This window comes from Ornithodoros turicata, chromosome 5 (genome assembly GCF_037126465.1).
Source record: "Ornithodoros turicata isolate Travis chromosome 5, ASM3712646v1, whole genome shotgun sequence".
Classification (NCBI taxonomy): domain Eukaryota; kingdom Metazoa; phylum Arthropoda; class Arachnida; order Ixodida; family Argasidae; genus Ornithodoros; species Ornithodoros turicata.
Window position 1 is genome coordinate 56757377 of NC_088205.1, and position 21995 is coordinate 56779371.

General features: G+C 44.1%; 1 protein-coding gene across 1 annotated transcript in view; it reads left to right on the top strand.

Moving 5' to 3' along the window:
• The window catches only part of LOC135394486 (eukaryotic translation initiation factor 5B-like), a 61459-nt gene that overhangs the window by 16185 nt on the left and 23279 nt on the right, over window positions 1–21995 (top strand). Inside the window, exons 8-13 of the mRNA XM_064625245.1 lie at window positions 6988–7255; window positions 11883–11978; window positions 15517–15908; window positions 18931–19038; window positions 19142–19252; window positions 19579–19646. Coding sequence (XP_064481315.1) covers window positions 6988–7255; window positions 11883–11978; window positions 15517–15908; window positions 18931–19038; window positions 19142–19252; window positions 19579–19646 — 1043 coding nt within the window. The remainder of the gene's footprint in view (window positions 1–6987; window positions 7256–11882; window positions 11979–15516; window positions 15909–18930; window positions 19039–19141; window positions 19253–19578; window positions 19647–21995) is intronic.

The window sequence follows — 21995 nt, forward strand, 5'->3', positions numbered from 1 at the left end:
GAAATACCCGTGAGCCTGAAAAAGAGACAAAAGAGTGTATGTATTGTGCTGGATTAGGAATGCAGGTTGCGAATAGTAGAAAGGATTCCTGGATCTTCGTTTATCTGACACTGAAATTTATGAATGAGATAAGACTCACGCTGTTCCCTGAGCCGCTGGGAAAGAAAGCCTGACTGCAGGATGAAAATAGATATATTGGTAATTGAGTGTCCTGGTTTACTGAAATGGCGCGACACTGGCAGATTAGGTTTCTTCGCGACGTCAGGTTTGTGGTTATTGAATCGCGTTCTAAATGAAGTAGCTGTCTGTCCGATATATTGGGCGTTGCATTCATTACATTGAAGAAGATAGACAACATTGGAAGAATTACAGTTAAAGTCGCCATTAATGTTGACCCGATAATTTGAATTGGTAATTAATTATCGGGTCAACATTAATGGCGACTTTAACTGTAATTCTTCCATTGTTGTCTATCTTCTTCAATGTAATGAATGCAACGCCCAATATATCGGACAGACAGCTACTTCATTTAGAACGCGATTCAATAACCACAAATCTGACGTCGCGAAGAAACCTAATCTGCCAGTGTCGCGCCATTTCAGTAAACCAGGACACTCAATTACCAATATATCTATTTTCATCCTGCAGTCAGGCTTTCTTTCCCAGCGGCTCAGGGAACAGCGTGAGTCTTATCTCATTCATAAATTTCAGTGTCAGATAAACGAAGATCCAGGAATCCTTTCTACTATTCGCAACCTGCATTCCTAATCCAGCACAATACATACACTCTTTTGTCTCTTTTTCAGGCTCACGGGTATTTCCTCAAGGTCCTGCTGCACAGACCCGGTCATTCCCCTTTCACTTAGTCACCAACCTATGTTAGTCATGACAAAAGCGCATGCGCTGCTCTCTTTCCCTTGTACATAACCCTCTCCCATATATAAAGCTTGTTCTTGTCACCAAACCCCAGTCCCGTCGAAGGCAGCGCTGACTGCCGAAACGTCGACCCCTATCCCTATATGTCTTAATAAACTCCCCTTTGTGTTTTCCTGTAAGCTCTTTGTCATCTTCTGATTTTTCCTGCTTATTTCATTCTCGTGGTCAACCGCCCTCCTAAGCTTCTAATCTATATATATATATATATATATATATATATATATATATATATATATACTGGCTTGCGCCATAATCTTGTGCACGTTTATCTCCGCATTGGTGTTCTTAGTTGAAGAGTTATGACCAGTGAGACATTTTACCTACCTCCCGCCAACATTTATGCCTTGTACCGAAAATGTAGTTGCAAAAGTAATTGAAACTACTTCGTAGTAGTTGGAGCTGTAGTTTAATTACTGTTTTTAAAAAGTAGTTAGTTTGTAGTTACAATTACTATTCATACAAGTAGTTAGTAGTTGTAGTTAAACTACTTTCAAAGTAGTTACTGCCCATCACCTTCAAATTCTAATAGAATAGTTAATGCTATTTGAACAGTATTTGCAGGCGATTTTAAGTATTTGAAGTTTTCGAATATTTTTCAAATACAGTCAAACTTCGATATAACAAAACTCACGGGGACTGCAGTTTCTTTCGTTGTATCGAACATTTCGATATATCGAGCCGAAGGTCGTGAATCGCGAAGGCACGAGCTGTACATGAGCGTCGATAACTCCCGCTACGGTCCACAAGACGTTTTTGTGAAAAACGACAACGACAAATATAGCACAAAAGAGTACCTGGGTGATTCCATCTCAACTCAGGCAGGGTGGTCCGGACACCATCACCGATTTCCTTTGAAAAAATATATGTTGTATCGCCACACGCATACACAAAGGATCAATAAATATTTTGGCTCTATGTGTTGTGGTCCGCCAGAAGAAAAATCCCCAAGAAATTGACTTGGCGACGGAGCTTTCCGACGGACCGACTTTGACATTTTATTCCTCGCCATGGAGCGGTCCCAAACTACAGATTTTTTTTGCACAATATGTCAGGTACAATGACTTTCAGCGTGCGCAAACAGCACGGGTCAATTGTATTTTGATCTTCAATTTTAAATCTCCAAAGTTGCAAGAAAATTCACATTTTGCTCATATTTGTCTTTGCGCTGTACTTCTGCTATACACGCCATCGAGATATATTAGGTACCGGAGTGTAGGTCGAAGCGTGCTCTCTGAATTGATGTCAAATTTACTTGTCTGTACATTGCCCCTTTCGGCAAGGCGGTGTAGAGTACAGCTATGTTCTCAAAAATTGGACTTTTTGGACTCTCGTTTCTCAAAAACCCCACCTCCGAGTTCCTTCATATTTTGTAGTTATATAGCCCAGGCTGTGACCTACATGTGTTCGCAAAACGGAAGGTTCCCTCTCCGCGCAACTCGGGATAGACCGCAACATCACAACCGCACATCACAAAACATATTACACTGGGCGTTCGTGATAAAATGCCCTGTCTGCTTACTCCTCATAAGATAAATACAGTTCGAGAGTGTTGAGTCCAGCCTCAACGTCAGCCTCGCTTGGCCGCTGGCACTGAGCACTGTCGACCAAGTCATCTTCACTTTCGTTTCCACCGTCGTCCGCTCGGCTGGGCATGTCGCTTACACTGCTTACAATGCCATAATCCGTGAGCAGCCCGCACACTTCGACGCTACTGTTCACTTCCACGAACTCGTCGAACCTAACATCGCCGAGGTCACGTTGCATATTTGACTCTTCTTCCGGGCTCATTTCGAAAGCAGCTTCCGGTGCTCGCATATCAAGATGGGCCGGGACGACGAAACCACACTGGCAGAAGCAATTTGATATCGTCTCCGGCTTCACCATCTCCCACGCATGGGCAACCATGTGCATTGCGCTAAGCAAGTTGATGCCATACTCCTTACCGCTTTCGAGGCAGATGATGATTCACTGCAGGACCATTTTTCGGAACAGAGCCTCGAGGTTTTTGTGATGCCCTGGTCCATGGGCTGCATGGTCGCCGGAAAAAACACTAGGCGCACTGCCATAACTCCTCGCACATCACAATGTGCACTGCAATTGTCCACAGTAAACACAACACAGCGATTCTTCTATGCAAACTTCCGGTCAAGCTTGATTATCTGTTCTCGGAACAATTGTGCCGTCATCTAAGCTTTGGAATTTGCGTCGTAGTCCGCTGGAAATGTCTCGATCCCCTTGAAGCACCGAGGCTTGGATGCTTTTCCCAGAATAAGAAGGCGCCACTTCCCAGTGCCGGATATATTGGAGGATACCATCACTGTGATGCGCTTTTCGCTCCATTTTCTCCCGGCACACACGTCATCCTTGAATGCCAATGTCTTCCCTGCTCAAACGTAAAGTCTCTACTTAAAGTGGAAATAAAATAATCATTCATTCTCGGGAAGCATCTTGTAAAAAAAGGCTGTCTCATCAGCGTTAAAATATCTTCTGGCTTGGAAGTGTTAAAAATATCGCGCAGGCGATCATTGGCCCAGCGCACGCACACTTCTGGGTTCATGTCTGCATGTTCACCACCAACTTCTTTAAAGGCGAGGTTGTGGCAACTTGTGAAACATGTCAACAGCCATCAGAACACACAAAATTGTCGACATTCAGCCGTGCTGCAAATACTGCAAACATATTTTTATTCGCGATGTATTAATTTTCGCGAATTTTGCGACCACTAAAAAAGCGCAACAAATTGTACTCGCGAACACAGCTTGACATTGATCCCGCGGAAGGAAACAGACCTGGAATTGCAAAATTAAATACTCGCGGATAACTTCCCAAATGCAATTAGCAAAAATTAATACATCGCGAATAAAAATGCGTTTGCAGTACCTTTGCTTTTTCGCACACAAGGGGTCCGCGGAGGGGCAAGTTCTGGTTTCTCATATCGCGGATCTACTCCAGCACTGCTTCTTCCATGTCAGGATGCGTCTATGTCCGCATTCGTTTTCGGTGGCGGTCGAAGTTCTCCTTGTCCCGTGAGTTCAAGATTTTCCCCTTGTTTGCGATGAATGTGGCGAGTCTGCTCTTCGTCACTCCAGAATTTTCAGCGATCGCCTTTTGCGACTTATTCTAGAATGGCCACCTTGGTGCCGAGTGACAGTGTCTGGTATTTGCCACGTTTTGCCATAGCCAGCCAGGGTTGAGCAATGACGAAAGCAATGGAAGAGTGGAAACAAAGATGAGAGAAAAAGAAAAAAAGGGAACTACGTCTCCACCTCGTCCAGGAAATCATGGCGGGCTTGCCATTGGGTGTGCTGACGCAAATGCTAGCATGCCATTGACGATAAAAAATCTACATTACCACCCTAAATGGCTCTTGGTGCTTTATCACCATCTGCCGCCTTAGCTCTGAGGCAAATATTCTCCCATGGTTGCAATCTGCGGGCGACGTGGGTCACTGGTACACGATCGAATAAAACAATGTGGACTGCTTTCACGGTTGAAATAACAAAAGTTTTTACCAATAGAAAGATATGGATATTCGACGGGCAGAGGTCGGCATTTCGGCCCGAAAGAACTCACGATCACGATCATCTGATAAGGCGAGCGTGAGGCTGAAGCCGACCCACGCTCACGCTCACGCTGATATGGCGCGTGATCGCTGTGCACCATGAGCTCGATACTGGATCGCACTCATCCTCGCGCCACTGTTTATCACGATCAGAACGTCGAACAAATGAGTTGATTGCGCATGCAGCGATCATCATGAGGGTGATTGCATGAGTGAATCGCGATATTAGGCAAAGGCCGTTCGTGTAATATCTAGGCATTATCGCACTCACGTGATCACCATGTAGTTGCACTGTTGGCACATGGCACTTTGCACACAGCAAAGGCAGGGAGGGTGTGAATTTCCTCTTGTGATTGTGCTTTTGGGCCAAAAATAGGCAAATCAAAGATCGCAATGGCAATAAAAAGCTGTTCGAGCCCGGGTGTGGGTCCTTTGGGCACTGGTTGTGCAGGCAACAGGTGTTGCGCCACTGCTGCAGCGAAGAATCATGTCTGATCGCGTTGACGAGCTCCACATCGTGGGTGACTTCACTGTCTCCGATTGGCTGCGAGACCACTTCAAATATATCGGCAGCTCTAGTGACGGTGAGAACACATTTATGATGTGTCTTCACTGTAACACGCGAAAATTGGAAAGAGAAGAGCAGTGGGAAATTTCGAGCACGGTCAGAGCACGCTGTGGATCTTTCCACAGCCCTCGGCATCCACGGTGTCCTTGATACCACGTTCCTGGTGCCTGAAGTTCGGCAGACGTCTGAACTTGATGAGTATCTTGCAGAGGAATATGACGGGCAAGCTGTCTGTACCTTTTGTAAACACGACACATATCATAAGCTGGGTCGTCCAGCGGAGGTCCGCTTTGGCATACCAGCCACTGCCGGTGCCGTCGAACGCCTTTTTTCGGTGGCCGGTGCAATACAAAGGGCGTGACAATCCTCACTTCTCCCGACTACAGTGGAAAAAGTCATCCTCGTGGCAGAAAGCCGGAGAAATTCCACGACGTAGCTGAATAAATAATTGGTATTAGAAGCACAATGTAGGCTACCGATTATGACAGATTTCGTAACTGTCGTGGCTGTTGGCCCTCTCGTCACCAGTATGTCTACATGCCGAAGCAAAGTGCGGCAAGCAGAAAACGACGCACACCACCACATGCTGACATTGCAAAATTCCAGCAACACATTTGAGCTGGTCACCCGACAACAGGTTCACAACGACACAGTGACCGGCGAAGACGAGATACGAAAAATTACAGACGTTGGAGCATGATAGCAACAGTTGAGAAAGCATCCAAAGACGAGTGTTATGCAAATATCCCCTCTTATATTTGAACTTTATGGGCAGGGGCATGTTGAGGGTAGACAGCAGTCAAGCAGAGCATCAACCATAATATAAAACTAATCAGAGTGGGACTGAACACACGGCGTTGCAAACGTGCCCAGAAAGTGCGAGCTTCCCTATACTTTGCGCTTTTGCAGAATAACATGATCGCGGTGATGAGCGCGATCACACAATAATCGCGCTCGGCGCAAACAGCCTGATCGCAGTCACATTGTAATTCCCATGAGCGCCTGCAGAGGCGCGGCATCGTTATCGCAATACAGGAATCACGAAATACAGATTACTGCCATGAGCGTGATCGCGATCACCACCGGTTTTCCTGATGTTATTTCAACGCGAGGGCATCATCGCATCATCGCAAGGGCACTTCAGTGACGATTGCAATCACAGCCACACTCATCATTTTGGTGATCGTGATGGCGGTTATTGTGGGTTATCACGATCGTGCGTGATTTCACCGAGGTCTGTCGATGGGACCTTCGAACTCAATTGAATTAAGCAAAAAATTTAATTATCGGGAGTCGTATTAGCACAAGTCTACTGTATTCGAATTGGGAGTTTTGGGAATTGGGAAAACCAGAGTTTTGTTTCCTTGTGTTTTCATAATCTTGGATCACCCCCACTTCGGAAAGAAAGGAGAAGGTCCAGGCAAACTGATATAGACTCATGGTAAGGGGCCGAGAGACACGGAACACGAAGGACGGACGACAAATTTTGAGTGTCAGCTTCTTCTGAAGTGCGATTCCTCATTAATAAAGAGCTGAACAAGTGATGGCATGTTTGTTGGGTCCTTTAACTGTGCGGCGGTAACGTAAAAGTAACTTGTTACCTTTTCTCGTTACCTGTGAGTAACGAGAACTCGTTACTTTTGTGTGTTGGTATCGAGTAACGTGTTTAGTTACTTTTTTCTGAAGTAACGGGTAACGGTATTTAGTTCCTTTTTTTTGGTAAAGGGCTCAAGTCTGGACGACTCCCGACTTTGGAACACAGGATTTTCGGGGAGGGGACAAGAACATGACCCACACACACCTACCTGCCTCGTGTGTCGTGTTCTTGTCCCCTCCCGCACCATGAATAGTGTCTGAATTAACCAACTCGCTCGTGTCAACGCTATTTTGGATACATTCTTCGTGTTTTTCTTCTGTCCAGATTGCAGCAATTCAAGAACATTTGAAGAAACTGAAAGAAGAGGAAGAGCGGAGAAAGGAGGAGGAAGAGGCCAAGATCAGGGCGGAAGAAGAGGCAGAACGTTTGAGGCAGGAGAAGGTGAAGCTGGAGCAGGAGCGCAAGGAGAAGAAAAAACAGAAGGAGAAGGAGAGGAGAGAAAAGGCGAAGGCTGAAGGAAGACTCCTCACTAAGGCCCAGAAAACAGCCCGGGCCCGCATGGAGGCTACACTCAAAGCTTTCAAAGAACAAGGTGAGCAAATGTTTTGCAATAACAGTATTACTCTGCACTGGAACTCCTAAAAATGTGTCAGGTAAGAAGGCTGTAAGAACCACCTTTTGGTGTCAGGAGAGTCATTTCCTTTTTTGTAGAGGGCCCGACCGATAATTCGGACGCCAATCTTGAACCAATTTGAACTTCCCAAATTTTAGGACAAAACCATTGGCGGTGTTTGTTGTTTATTTCACCGATGATTAGTGGAGAGTTTCATCGCAAGGGGTGATACCCTACCCCATCACACCATCAAATGACCCGTAGAGCCAATGTATTTCCATGTCAAATAATTCGGACTGTTCCTCGAAAGATATGCTTGAATATTCCGTACTCATCTCGCTTGAAATCTGCATTCTTGGGTCGCCCGAGCGCCAGAAAAAGAGCTGAACAATGTGCTCCTGAGCATGATATTTTATACTGCCAACCAAAACCGCATGAGACGCTTCGCAAGAGCTAACCTTCAATACTCTTCTATTTGACTACGAGTCTCAGACTATGAGTATCAGAAATACTGAAATGTCAACCACAACTTCAGGTGAGGATGTCGGTGATGTTACTGCAATGATGTTACTGCTTAGTAGAGGTGAAGACATAAATTCATCAACTATCGAGTGCTAACATAACAACATCGTCATTTGGTGCTTCAGTAGCATTAGCATCAGCGTTGTCTTCAACACTGACAAAATAGGTAAAAACAGTGGCAGTGACAAGAATGTGCTTGAAGCACCCCCATCCACGACGGCAATCCTTGCTGCAGTGACTACACTGATGAGTGCGTGGTGCAAGGACGATACTACAGGGTGTGTGCAGAAAAACATGACCCGCATTTTTACATGTAACTCGTTGTCTACTTACCCGAGGAACCTCCGGTGGCGTACGATGGCGTATTTATGCGTGCGAAAGCTACAAAAAAATCCTGGAAGCCATACTCAGCGTAAAAAAATAAACAGAGCGCGAAAACATCGGCTTCCATGCATTAGAATAGGGCGGTCATGAGAGTGCATGGTAGTGCATGGCAGTCTCAGGAGAGTTATGTGCAGGCACTGCTAGGGGTACTACGGACGAGCATCCATGTGGGACATCGTTTCGATTTCTGCACCGATAGCTCCCCTAGCGGTACTAGAACTCAACTCTCCTGCGTCCGCCATGTTGCCCTATTCTGATGCACGGAGGTCGAAGTTTTCGTTGCTCTGTCTATTTTTAAGCTGGGTATGGCTTCCACAATTTTTCTGCAGATTTCGCGCGCACAAATGCGCCATCGTGCGCCACCGGAAGTTCGTTAGTTAGGTAGGCAACAAGCCATGTGCCTAAATGCGGGTCACGTTTTTCTGCACACACCCTGTACACTCGCTGAAATTTGCTGCGGTATGTTGTTGAGCATTTGCGCTGCCAAGCAGGCACAGACAGGTATGTAATTTTTTAAAATCACTTTGAATGTTCTGAGTGAAGGCTTTTGAAATAAAGTGGACTTTTGTCATTCACTAAAAATTTTGACTGCCGATAATTCTGACTGAATTCGTGGCTCCTAGAAGTCCGAAAATCGATTGGCAACTGTTTTGATAGGCACTTCGCTAAAGTTATCGTCACTGCTTGTGGCAGACAGCTTTAGGGGCCTTCTCATCAGCTGTATGAAGACAACAATTGCGGAGATGAAGACAGACCTAGTAGTCATACCGGGGGGACTGACATCTGTGCTCCAACTGTTCAAGGACAATTTGTGAAAACTCTATATCGAGTGGATGGCATCCGGCAAACATTGCCCCACGCCAACAGGGTAGATCAAGCTGCTGTCATTCAAACTCGCGTGCCAATGGATATGTCAAGCGTGGGAGATGGTGTCTTCTGATATCGTAGAAAGAAGCTATAAAAAAATGAGGATTGCTAATGAACTAGGTGCAACTGAGGACGACGTCCTGTGGGATAACAGCGATGACAGCTCGGAAGAAGTGTGCAAATTACGCACTTAAATACAATAATACTGCAACTATGGCTGCGACAGTGTGACATGACACCATGCTAAAGTAAAAGACTCGCAACAAATGAAAACTTGGATGGAAGCAAAAGCAAAACAAAGTGTATCAATTCAGCGTCCCGCGTCGCTCAAGAAGTTGTGGCAACCAGCTACAGTACAGGTCTGGAACTGATAACTGTGAAGAATGTTTCACATCCTTTGAAGTGCGGTGGACTGGAACGGAATGAGCAAACCTGTGCTGCAGCTGCTGTGGAGGACATACTTAAAGTAGCACAGAAGTCATTTTTAACACCCTGTGTTCTTCCTTATAAAACTGTTAAGTAGGCCAGTAAGATGCACCCTGAGAAGTAATTCACACTGCCGAGTCATAATTATCGCAGAAATTGAATTTAAAATACGCCACAAAAAGTGACCGCGCGCAACAGTGGTGAAGAGCAGTACAAGCCTGTGATCTGCCTGGAACCTCGCGCTGACGCTATAAGAAGAGCGCTCGCTGATTGGTCTAGAGAAATGTCTGCTACTCCACTGTCGTCTGCTACTCCGCTGTTCGGGGTTCTGAAAAAAACCTTTCTCCTTGCTCGGTAATGATTCGGTCGCTCCTCCTATTCCCAATTCTCCACGAGAACTGGCAAAACTGGTTTACAGTGGCGAAGGGACAGGGTGCTTACCCCCACTGACCTGCAAACCAGAACGAGTTCCCCCTGTAACGTCGTCAGTGACGTGGCATCATACCTTCTCCTCCTCGTTATATCCGGAGTGGCGAGTTAAGGGTGAATGCGCGGAGCCATGTTTATGTGAGTTTTTATCTGGGAAACAAATTGCACACATCAAAACCTTTTGCTCAATTCTGTAAAATGACACACACAGTTTCATTAGACGTCTTTGATGGCCCTCTGTACTCCTTTAACACAAACTGTAGTACGGATGAGCGTGCTGAGAATGGTAATAATGAACCGCCAGATGCATGTGCTGACGTTTTCAGAAGCATTACTTTTGTTGAATGTTTTGCTCAACTTTGTGGAGGTGAACAGTACATGCAGCGACCTACGGTCCTGACCTATGCCAACTTGAACAACCAGTTGCTTTCTACGAGAGTTACCACGCGCGGATAATTCTGATAAGTAATTTTCTGCACTCTTAACACTTTTGCACCCTTCTACATGCTCAATAAAGGTAGATTCTAGTCAGCTTGTCTCGTTTCGCTTAATTTGACAACCTGCTTAATTAGACTTTTTGCCGCTCATGTGACTTGAAATTAACTACATTTCACTGTATGATGTGGTCATGCTGCAACGCGTACAGCACCCAAAGTTGCCAGTGTGCAGCCACTGAAATGTTTCTCAGATCTCAGCTGTAGAAACTGTTGGGATTGTTGAGCAATTCAATTCTTTCTTCAAAGACAAAAATTCACATTCTTTCCCAGATACTTTGTTCAAAATAGTCAGTGTGTTCAACGTCCTGTCAATGTGTGTCTGCTTCACTGCACAAAAGCAGTACAGTTCTTGCAACTGGTTTCTGTGGCTACCATTGCACACGGGGACAAGCGTTTTCATGGGGACAAAGACCGACATGGTACACTCCTTCATGCACTCCTTGCAGTGTCATCTTGATTTGGCCAGCTTTACTTACTGCTGTGTCATAGTTCAATAAATGCCTATTTGATGCGTTGCTGACTCAAATCAAGATGCTATTGATGTATTGGCATACATTGCCAATGTGCCCTTGGATATTTCTTAATGCAGTTCCTGGAATGGCACAAGTGAAGAAAAATGAGTTTGTAGTGATCTGTAGTGTTGATATATAGACCTTTGAGTTTTAGGGTTAAGCATGGTAAAACCAGTTTTTACACACGATTTGCATCATCATCACTTTGGGGTAAAACCCAAGAACCTAGCTTGCTAAAGTACAAACTCTGCCACTTATACAGGCATGAAGTACTTTGCACTGTGTGCAGTCCCCTACCATCTCGTGTACAAGCAAGCGTCAAACATCTCAGGGTAGAAAATAATCTGTTCTACGTGGTTGCATTCCTTCGGCCGTGACTCAGTCAGCACTGTTTGCATTGTTGATACAACCCGCAGGCAAACCCTGCAAACGCAAATATAGCCAACCAAATTCTAGAACATGTCGGCTGTCACCCACGTCTTTTTGTTGGCTGTGTTGTCAGCAGGAAGGGTCTGGATCCCCTCAAAACAGCGAGGGTTACTTGCTTTACCGACCACAAGCGAACGACATCGTTCCGTGCGTTCACACACATCATTACGATGATTCATTCCTTATTCCTCTTTCCTATGGTACAAATATTGATTTTATAAGTAATGGTCTTACAACGGTGATAAGTAACACATCCCTGACATGCCAGCAGCACCCTTGCCGGCACACGGACGGGCTCTTCTTGCCCGATGCATAGCTGGGTGCAACCGGGCATGTTCGAATTACCGGAGATTTTCCCCCATCGATACACATATAACTTTGATGGGTACTGAGCATCATTTCGGATCATCTGGAAGTTCAAATTAAGAGATTTTGAATTAAGAGGACTACACTATGTTAGAACTAACAAAAATTATTTTAGTGAAACTGGGAATGAGGAGGAATAATGAACGCCTTTTTCTGGTTTTCTGTTTGTTGCAGGTATTGAGGTTCCCCAGATCGGTGAAAAGAGGCAGAAGGTAACGAGAACCATGGACCGAAGAAAAAAGAAGAAGCCAGAAGAAGAGGAAAAGCAAGGTGCGGTACAGCAGTGTGTATGTGTGTGAGGCCTGATCGTGTTTGGTGCAGTCTGATTCCCCCTGAAATATAGTCAAACATCATTACAGCGATAAGTGATAGAACGAAATTCGTAATACAGTATAGTCAGGCTGACTTGGGAACATTGCACTTTAACGGCTGCTACAATTTGCATTTCAAGACAGTATCTCTATACGACGAAAGGAAAATGCCCAAAGCAGCATTTACTGTGTCCCTAACGCATGCCCAAAGGTAAAAAAAAACAATCAAAAAGTGTGCATGCTCTTTTTTGTGATGCTTTTATTCTGTCTCTCACCTCAACCACACTTTGTTTGCAAGGCAAAAGGTCGTCGTCTATGGTAATCACAACTGATAGGGTTTGCATTGCCCGTGCCGGTGTACCTGGAGAGGGAGATCCCAAGGGGGAAAACAACGTCAGAGAGGAGAAACACTGCAAAGTGCCGGGCCGACATATGCTTCTGACCTGAAAGTCATTGGATTGTGCTTGCAAAAAAAGGTTGGGCCAAGCTTGGGGATTGACATTGGCCTTACTTGTCCCGACTTAATACCGCCAAACTTTGGACCAATGTAGCAGACCGACCTATAAGATATGGGGCCAACACAGGGCCAGTGTAGAACCAAGGCTGGGCAGTGGCTGTCCCTTAGTCTGTTTGATGGCAGCCCACCGATTAACTGCAATGATGGGCCAACTATGGACCGCTCGTAACAAGAGCAGGGCCTATGGTTATGCAGTACTCTAATCCTATAGCAGTGCAGTACCATGCAGCTTCTGATGCCATGGCAAAAGGGCAAGGGTGCAGGCCAGCTGGTACATGGTGAAAAAAATTTGGAACCCGGGAAAAGGACAGAGGACTATCCTTTTCTCGGGTTCCAGATTTTTTTCTGATGCCATGCTGTTGCATTCCCTCAGTGTCAGTTATAGATAGGGTTGCCGGTTTTTCGGTACTTGCTGAAAAGCACCGATAAACATATGCTGGTAAATTTTTTACAAGTTTAGTGGGAATAATTATTCACCGATTGTCGTCGCAATCCCCAGTTCGAATATAAGTCGTCCAGTTCCCACCGGGTGTCTTCACATGTCAAAATATTACCACCCAAAGACACTGATTCCTGGTAAGTGGAATGGCCACCGATTTCTCCCACCAAATCTCTGAAAAATTAAGCACCGAAAACCGGGAACCCTGGTCATAGAAGCATACAATCGCTACACAACAATAATAACAAAAAAAAGCTATCTGTTTGGGTGTCACAAAACTGAGTCACTATTGCTAATCACTGGAAGTAGATTCACAAGTAAGACGGGTTAGACAGCACTTGTGTAGCTAGATGTGGTACGCACCAGAGTGCAGGACTGCAGGTAATTTCTACCAGCGTGCAATCGAGACCACAGACACAGGGTGCTCGGAGGGTACTCAAAGAACATACTGCTACTATCCCCAACCAGGGTCGAAGCCACGATGTTCAGCTCAGCAAGGCAGCTCGCTACCGATTGAGCTACCGAGGGCGATCGGCAGGTAACCTTCATCTCGTCTCGAAATAATTTTGCAAGCGGAAGAAATTTACTCAGATACGTTCAATTCGGAGAACTACAAAGACATAGCGTCTTTTCTTTCTGTTTTGTTTCGAGTAGCTGCTGCGTTGTTTTAGAGTTCGTTTGCAGCGCAGGGCTGACATCGGCCCGCCTTTATTATGTCAAACTCTCAATAGCACGTCCGCAACATGTCGCACAACATTCTCAGCCCAACGTTGTTCGCCAACCACCACTGTGAGCGACATTAGACTGACGTTGGTCCAAGGTGCAGTGGCCGACTAAGTCGCTTGCCGGCCAAAAACCGACCACTGGCCGATGGTTGGCAGTTTGCAATTTCCACTTGGGATGCAGCAGAGGGAGGCAGCCGATTCATGGAGTGCAGTTTCCAGCGCAAGTACGAGTGATGCGCACTATGCGCACGGGAGCTTGCCTGTTCACATCATTTATAGTGAACATGACAAGTGTTCATTCTAATACAGTCGCTGATCGATAATTCAGACAAAAAATTTGCACTTTAGAATTTTTCTGACAAACCTGTTGGCACCCTGAAATGTGAGGGTATACGAATACATAAACCAGTGTATTTCCACGTCCAGTAATTCGAACCATTCCCCGTAAGACTTGCTGATTAATTAGTAGTCATCTCGCTTCAAACCTGCATGGTTTTTGGGACAGTCACACGAACGCTATAAGTACAGGAGAACGTGCTCTGGCATCCAATATTTTGTACTGCATTACGAAATGAATGGATTCAGATCCCAGTGATGTAATGTACGTTTCAATATCTGAAGTCGCTGGTCTTTTCGTTTTTTTTTCTTATCATATTTTTTCCTGACTGAAGAGCTGTGGGCTCCCTCATTAGGAACAGCAGTTCCCCTAATAGACACTAAATTACAAAATTTTTGAAAGTGAGATATTAGAAATATTTCAGTTGGGCTTTTTCGAAATATTCAAATTCTATTTGAAGTTGAAATAAACAATTCTAATTCGATTTACAGTGCTTGTGAGATATTTGTATTCGATTCAATTTAGAAATTTAGCTGTTCGTACAGCTATAGTGTTTTGCTTGCCTCTTCGTCAATTCACAGTTTAAATCTTTTCATCACCTTATAACATGCAATATAACAATATATTCAGTACAAGCATAACAATATACAGTCATGTCTCGCTTATCCGCAGTTCAGATATCTGGAAAACTCATTACTCAGACTTCATTACTGGAAACGAACCTACTACCATTGGATTTTGTCTTGGTTATCCGGAATTCGTTATCCTTATCCAGACAGCAAATGCAGGGACCAATCTCCCAGGACCTAGGTCATTCCGATTCACTTATCTGGAAAAGTAATAATGTCCTCTGCCTCTGGCTTGTGCTGTGTTCGCATTATTCCGGAAAAAGGGCACAGCTCGCCTGGGCATTCTTTACTGTTTGACTCCCCTTTCTTCAGAGGTCACTCCCTTTTGGTGTGTGCGGGCACACGGTAAACGATAAGCGGAAAAGGTGCCCTGTATCCACCAGGCGCAAGAAATCCACGTGCGGACGTCAGTGTCCAGGTCGTCCGAAAGCATCACCTGTCTTTTGGCCTATGCGAAAGACATTTGCAAAAAGACAAAAACATGTGCATGGACCAACTTTCTGTCGCACGCGTGTCTACTAATTTCAAGCATCTCACTTCGCATGAATTTTTGAAGTAATGACCTTTTTCTTGTTTCGTTTCCTGGTACTATAAAGAGGACTCACAAATTTTTCGGGTTTCCCCTGAAGTTTGCTTGGTTCGGTTATCCACCTGTACATTTTCTTGTGCAAGCATATTGTAGGATGTGATCCTCCGCAGTGTTGACCAAATTTCTTTTTATATGATATGGCACCTGATCACATGAGCAGCGCCTGACTTCACGTCAAATATAGAATTAAGAATTAGCACTCCAAGTTTCACACCCGAAAACGTGTAACCCTGTTGCTAAGCCCAATTGGTTTGTCCACAGGGTCGCCAGATGAGGTCCGCCAGGTGGAGGTAGAGATCTTGGAACCCAAACAGGATGATGAGCCTGCTGTTGGTGACCAACACGATGAAGTCATGGAAGATGCTGCAGAAGAAGAAGAAGAGGAGGAGGGTGTGAAGGATGCCTGGGATGCAACTTCCTCAGAGGAGGAGGAAGATGAGGAAGGCTCCGAGAAGAAGGCTACTCCACCACCAGCTAAAGCGGCAGCCAAGGGACCAGCCAAGGGTCCAGCCAAGCCAGCACCCAAAAAGGCAGCAAAGAAGGAAGAGGCTTCAGAATCAGAGTCTGAATCCTCAGAAGAGTCAGAGTCTGAAAGTGAAGAAAGTGAGGATGACAACATTCATAGTAGAGAGAGAGTGTTGCAGAGACTGCAGGTGAGATGATAAAAAAAATAGCAATCGTTGAACTGCTCAGAAAATGCGGGGATAATTTTGAATTGCATGTAATGGCTTGCAGATATGGGTCAAATGTAGGAGCAGAACTACAATGAGTTATGATGTAGTGCTTTGTAGAGGTGCTTAGTATGCTATAGTAGAGGTTAATGCGCTGTGGGGTTTGGCGTGAAGAAATAATGTCCACTGACCTGAATCAGAGGCAAACTTTTTTGTTGAAGCCGGTCTTGTTTGTTTCTTCTTCATTGTGTACACTGGTTTAGCGTATGCATAGTAACGACTTATGAGTGCTGAAATACATTATGTAATCCGCGCAGTTCAGCATGTTCAGTCCTCTTGCAAACAGAATCGGTACATTTCAGTGTGCCAAGTTCACAATCAAACTCAAAGTCGATTGTCGTGCCATTGCTGGTGGCAGGCACCTAGGGTGAACGATGCATAAATCACACTAAATCTTTTTGCTGTGTATTTCGAGAGCCATTGATTTTAATGATCTGAAGCGTTCACATGAAACCTGTGGGGATGACGACAGGCCCAACTGGATTTACTGCAACACATAGGCAGCGGCCACAAACATGGGAAGTCCGAAAAGACTGTTTGTTCGTGTCAGCCAGCCCACGTCATGACAAAGCAAGACGTCACTCTCCCGCCTTGGCAGACTCGCTTGCAAGATGTAATATATAATGTAGCATTCCCATGTCCGCAGCTGCCTCGTGATAACCTCACCTAGCAAACACGTCTGATGCTATATAGCTTTACTAGGCGCTCCTCGTTTCGCTGTCGTACAGTCACACTATCTGAAACTATATGGGGTGCAGCCAGCGGGTTCTTAAGCTACCCTCCGCACGGAGGAAGGAGAGGAGTTACGTTGAATACCCTGCCATAAATGCTTCTGCGCTCACAGTTCCCGTGGCGCCATCTATTGTCCTAGCTGTGTTTTCGGCGCAGATCACATGAATTTCCAAGGGGGTAGCTCAATAATGCTATCGCATTAGAAAAGAAGAAAACTCTCTGGAAATCCATTACGCTACAATTCGCTAGCATGCAATAAGCTAGAAGAGTAATAAATGTCTCGAGATAATGGCTAGTGGGAATTTTGAAGGACTTAGAGCAGGAAACTCAGAACTCAAGATGGAGCAGACAAAGGCAGGACGAGCGCCCATCCTTTGTCTGCTCTATCTTGTGTCCTGTGTTACCTGCCCTAAGTCCTTCAATAGGTATGTACAAACTAACCCAACATTATACGCTTCCAAGTTAGTGGGAATATTTACCCAAATGTGTCCATTAAAAAACAAAAAGGCAAGTCAGATTTCCTATGCTCCTGCTAAGGGGGAGGTGTTTGTATACGTATCACTATATTTCATCACAAAGTCTCCACATTGATATCCCGTGTACACTCTGTAGAATAATTCCTTTAGTGTTGCGCATTTACGCAGTACTGTAAAAGCCTGTTCGCGCGCCCCTAATTTTCACGAATTGAAAAATTGGCAAAATTTAAGAGCATGCAAAACTTTTGAGCAAAAATTGACACTTACAAAACCGCGTTACAATTGGAAACTTTATTTTCACCCCTGGTTGATAGATTGATTGGTAAAAGAAGAAGAAAAAAAATCGAGATGTTAGCCCCAAACTAGTTGGGGCCTGGTGCTCACCCTTGGTTGCCAGTAAGCATTTGAACTGCTTTACAGCACAAGCATGTGCAATACTGCCCTAATTAAATATAGTAAGGACGGGACCCAATGGCTCAGTTGGCAACATATTCGCCTACTGATTCCAAGGTTGCAGGTTCAAACCCGGTCGAGGATGCCAGGTACTTGGTGGCAGGGCACAAGTTATCATAAAATAATGCTGCGACGGTGCGGCATAACACCATGCCGATGTACAAGTCTCTCACAATAAGAAGAGGTAGCGATCATTGATGCTGGAGAGGATGCAATGTGTTCAAAAATGCACCCTGCATATCAACTTAGCGTCCTCTGTCTCCTGAGAAGTTGTGGCAACAAGATGCAGTACATGTCGACGCTGGCGCTGATAGCTGTGAAGAACGTCTCAAGTCATTCGAGAGTACAGTTACTTCAGAGTACGGTTGACTGGAAGGGAATCACCAAACCTGTGCTGCAACTGTTACGGACATACTCAACACAAACTGTAATACGACTGACCATGCTGAAAACGGTCGATGACACAGTCGAGAACTGTCATGATGAACAACCCGCGTTTCAGTGTTTCCAGAAGTGTTTGTTTCGATAAGTGTTGTGCGCAGCTTTGTGGAAGTGAACGGTACATGCAGCAACTTGATGGTCCTGACCTATGCCGCCTTGAGTGAACAGTTACTTTCGATGCCAGTTACTGTGCGCGGCAGATCATTTTCTGCACCCTTCCACATGCCCGATAAAAATAGATTCTAGTCAGCTTGTCTGGGTTCGCTTAATTCAAATTTTTTTGCTGTCTGTGACTTTTAATTAACGAAGTTTTACTGTAGTATTCTATGTGCAACACTAGTTCTTTTTTACTTTATATATATTTTTTTAGGCTGGGGAAAAAAATTAGGGTTTATGTTAGAACCTGTAAAACAGGGCGAATTCTGGTAATATCATGCGAATAAGCAGACTTTCAGGTGGAAACAAAAGGATGCATTGGGCTCTAGGTATGCTACATGTGGGTATAAATGCACACAACTTGCAATATGACAGTCTAAAAGCATTTCGATAAAAAATTTACTTACATTACATTGGTCTTAGGGATGCATGGGCATAGTCAAGGCTTTGTTGCATAAATCTGAGCATACCATATGCAGCTGGGAAAGTATACATTACTTTTAGTTGAAAAGGAACTTGGTGGATTAGTACTGTACTATGCTCAGCCTTTCTCTAATGCTCAGTTGCAAGTATTCCTATTATGTGGGTGCATTCTCAGTGTTGCACCAATTTTCTGTTCAGCTTGGGGCAACGCAATACGTATCCGCAACATTTCTGTAACTCTCTCGTGCTCGACGTTTCCATAGAAACAAAGAGAAGAGGCAGAGAAACAGCGGTCGGTGGACAACCTTCGGTCTCCAGTTATCTGTGTCCTCGGACATGTCGACACCGGAAAGACAAAAATTCTCGACACTGTGAGTTCCTGGTTGGACAGCCTTTTCTTGTTCCAACAAAGTGTACCATAACAGGTTTATTGTAACAGCGGCCCTGACGTGATGGATCTGCTCTTTATGACAGATTCGACACACTCACGTACAAGACAGTGAAGCTGGTGGAATCACGCAGCAGATTGGTGCAACTATGGTGCCTCTAGATGCCATAAAGGAACAATGCAAGATGACTAAAGACGTAAGCATATTTGTGTTAAAAGCACTAAGCATATGCTACTACCTATGGTAATCATTTGGTTCATGTGTGTTCATTTATGTTCACCAATCAATAGTGGTGCCATGCTGTAGTTGTATTTGGGAGCCCTAAGAACTTTAGGGTGAGGACAGAAGTGATACAGCACACACAGAGGGCAACTTTTAGCAGTGTTCAGCTTCGAAGCTTTTCTCATTTTTCCTCTTCTGTTTTTTTATTTATTTTTCATTTGTAGCTGTATGAGTAATGCACTATAGAACATGAAATCTGTCCAAGTTGGTGCCTTATTATAATACTTTTTTCTATGTTAGTTCCCTGACATTCAGTTCAAGATTCCTGGACTGCTCATCATTGACACACCTGGTCACGAGTCTTTCAGGTGAGAAAAAAAAAATTGTTCTTATGTTAAGATTAAGACTTAAGTCAGGTTATAATTAGGGCCCGACTTTTTAGGATTATACCCCGATTTACCCAATATTTACCCCCCGATTCCAATCAGCAAAAGATAACCTTTTATTATTTAACTTAAATTTTACTATTTATTTAACCAAAAGATAACCAGTTTAACCTGATATTTCCCCGAAAACTGCTGGACCAGGGGATCCGAAGTCATCACAACTAACACAGAACTTTGGAAACTGTTGTAAATGCATAGATATGCCCGTGCAAACTGTCAAAACAGAGACCCTGCTGTCTCTGAGATGCATGGACTAAATATTGGTACGCTATGTCTACCGGTGTGTCGTATGTATTATGCTGAGTAAACCAAAGATTTACGCCTGATGCAATTGAATTCAACCAGAACTGGTTGAATCAGATTCGGTTCGACTCGATTACACCCGAATTATTGCAGCAAACTATAACCCGATATTTACCCCCGATGTTGCTGAAAAATATAACTTGAAAAAAGTCAGGCCTTAGTTATAATGACCCGTGTGCCAGCAATGTTTCACAGGGAAGCCTTGGATGCTGTGTACTAGACTGACTACGTGGTAGAATGAGGGGAACGCATTACTAGCATTGTCATAAGAAAAAAGAAAAGAAAAGGAATGCTAGAAAAGAGGTAATAAATGAGGAAAAAGTAATATAAAAAAGGTAATGAGCTGAGCTTCATTACTCAAGCCATATTTGTGCAATTACTTTTCATTTATTTGTGATTCCCCAGAACAGGTATACTACCTTGTTCTGTGTTAGCAAGGGGCTCATCATTGATGTAGTAACATGGAAAAGTGTACAAATAATTACATGTGCATCTGCTACTCCCATATACTTAAGTACTTAAATCTAATAAAATAAGCCAAAGGGTGGTAGTGTTAACACGCAGTCTTTTTTGTGTGCTTTAACCAGAAGCGTATACGAAGAGGGGAGTCAAGTCCTGTAGATCACATAAACAAAATACAGAAGCCGACGCTGAAGATAAAAAAGATCTTCAGTGTCGGCTTCTGTATTTTGTTTATGTGTTTTAACCACAAAACTAGAGGTGTGCGAATATTGAAATTTTCGAATACGAATCGAATACAAATATCTGCAAAATATATCGAATATATCTCAGTTGTCTCGCGACGTAAACCCCCAATTATTATGTCCTTCGAATATCAAATCGAATATCACATCATAGGATAAAGACTTCTGAGAGTAACAATTAATCCCCAAAAACATGCATGGTCACAGTTGTGTTCTGCTGATCCTTAGAAAAATGCCCCAAGTGCTAATAAGGAATATGTATTGGCTTAGCATAGGGCAATCATGCCTATATGCACATGTACAGTAAAATTAATAAAATTTCATTGTAAAATTATTTTTACAATGAAATTGCAAGCTGAAAGGCAAGCTGAAAACCATAAAACAACTTGCACTTCAAACATCTTCATGAACAGTGAATACCTGTGTTGACATTGTAAGTACTGGTGAAACAGACAGAATGGGAGCAAAAGACAATGACATGTTCAGAATGTGGGAAGGTTTCGTGATGAGAACATCTGAGAAGGAAAATGAAGGTGGCAAGTGCTCTTTTCTTGCACTGACAATGCCTTCCGCATTTGTCGTGTAGGCGAGAAACAACACGGTTCCACTGCACTGTGCACTCACGTGCAACGTTCCTGACGGTAATACATAGTTTGGAACAGCCTCATTCATTAGCGCAGTAAAACAGCGATCCTCGACGTTGTTGTATGGCTGTGCTCATCACGCGTTATTGTTTCTACGACGTTCATGTTCAGCGCTTCTTTCATTTCACGGTGAAAATCTACGCGTGTGCCTCAAAGCTTTGTCGCCGATGCACACGAGTCGCAAGCAAAATCGCTAGAACTGTGTGAATATTCGAAATTTCAAATATGAAACGAATATCTGATGCTATTCGAATGCTATTCGCAACCTATTTTCAGTATTCGAAATTTACGAATATTTTTTGAATGGTACTGTAGTGAGGTTTCGTTATCGCCATTCTGCAAGTGGGCTTCGCCTCATTACATCCAAGAGTTAGGTGAAGCCTACTTTACGGTACTGCCATTGTCCTTTTGGTGTGGGGATCCATTATGCAAGTCGGCTTCTTCTCGTTACGATCGAGCGTTACGTGAAGCATGCTATACACTGTTTACAATATACTAAAGTCTGCAAATTTTGTGAGCTCATGGTCAACACTATACTGGAGGCATTGCAGGCTGCCAACTTTGAGAGTTATGTTCAGTAACAGATGGAAATATGTGCAGTTTCTGAAAAAAGTACAGGA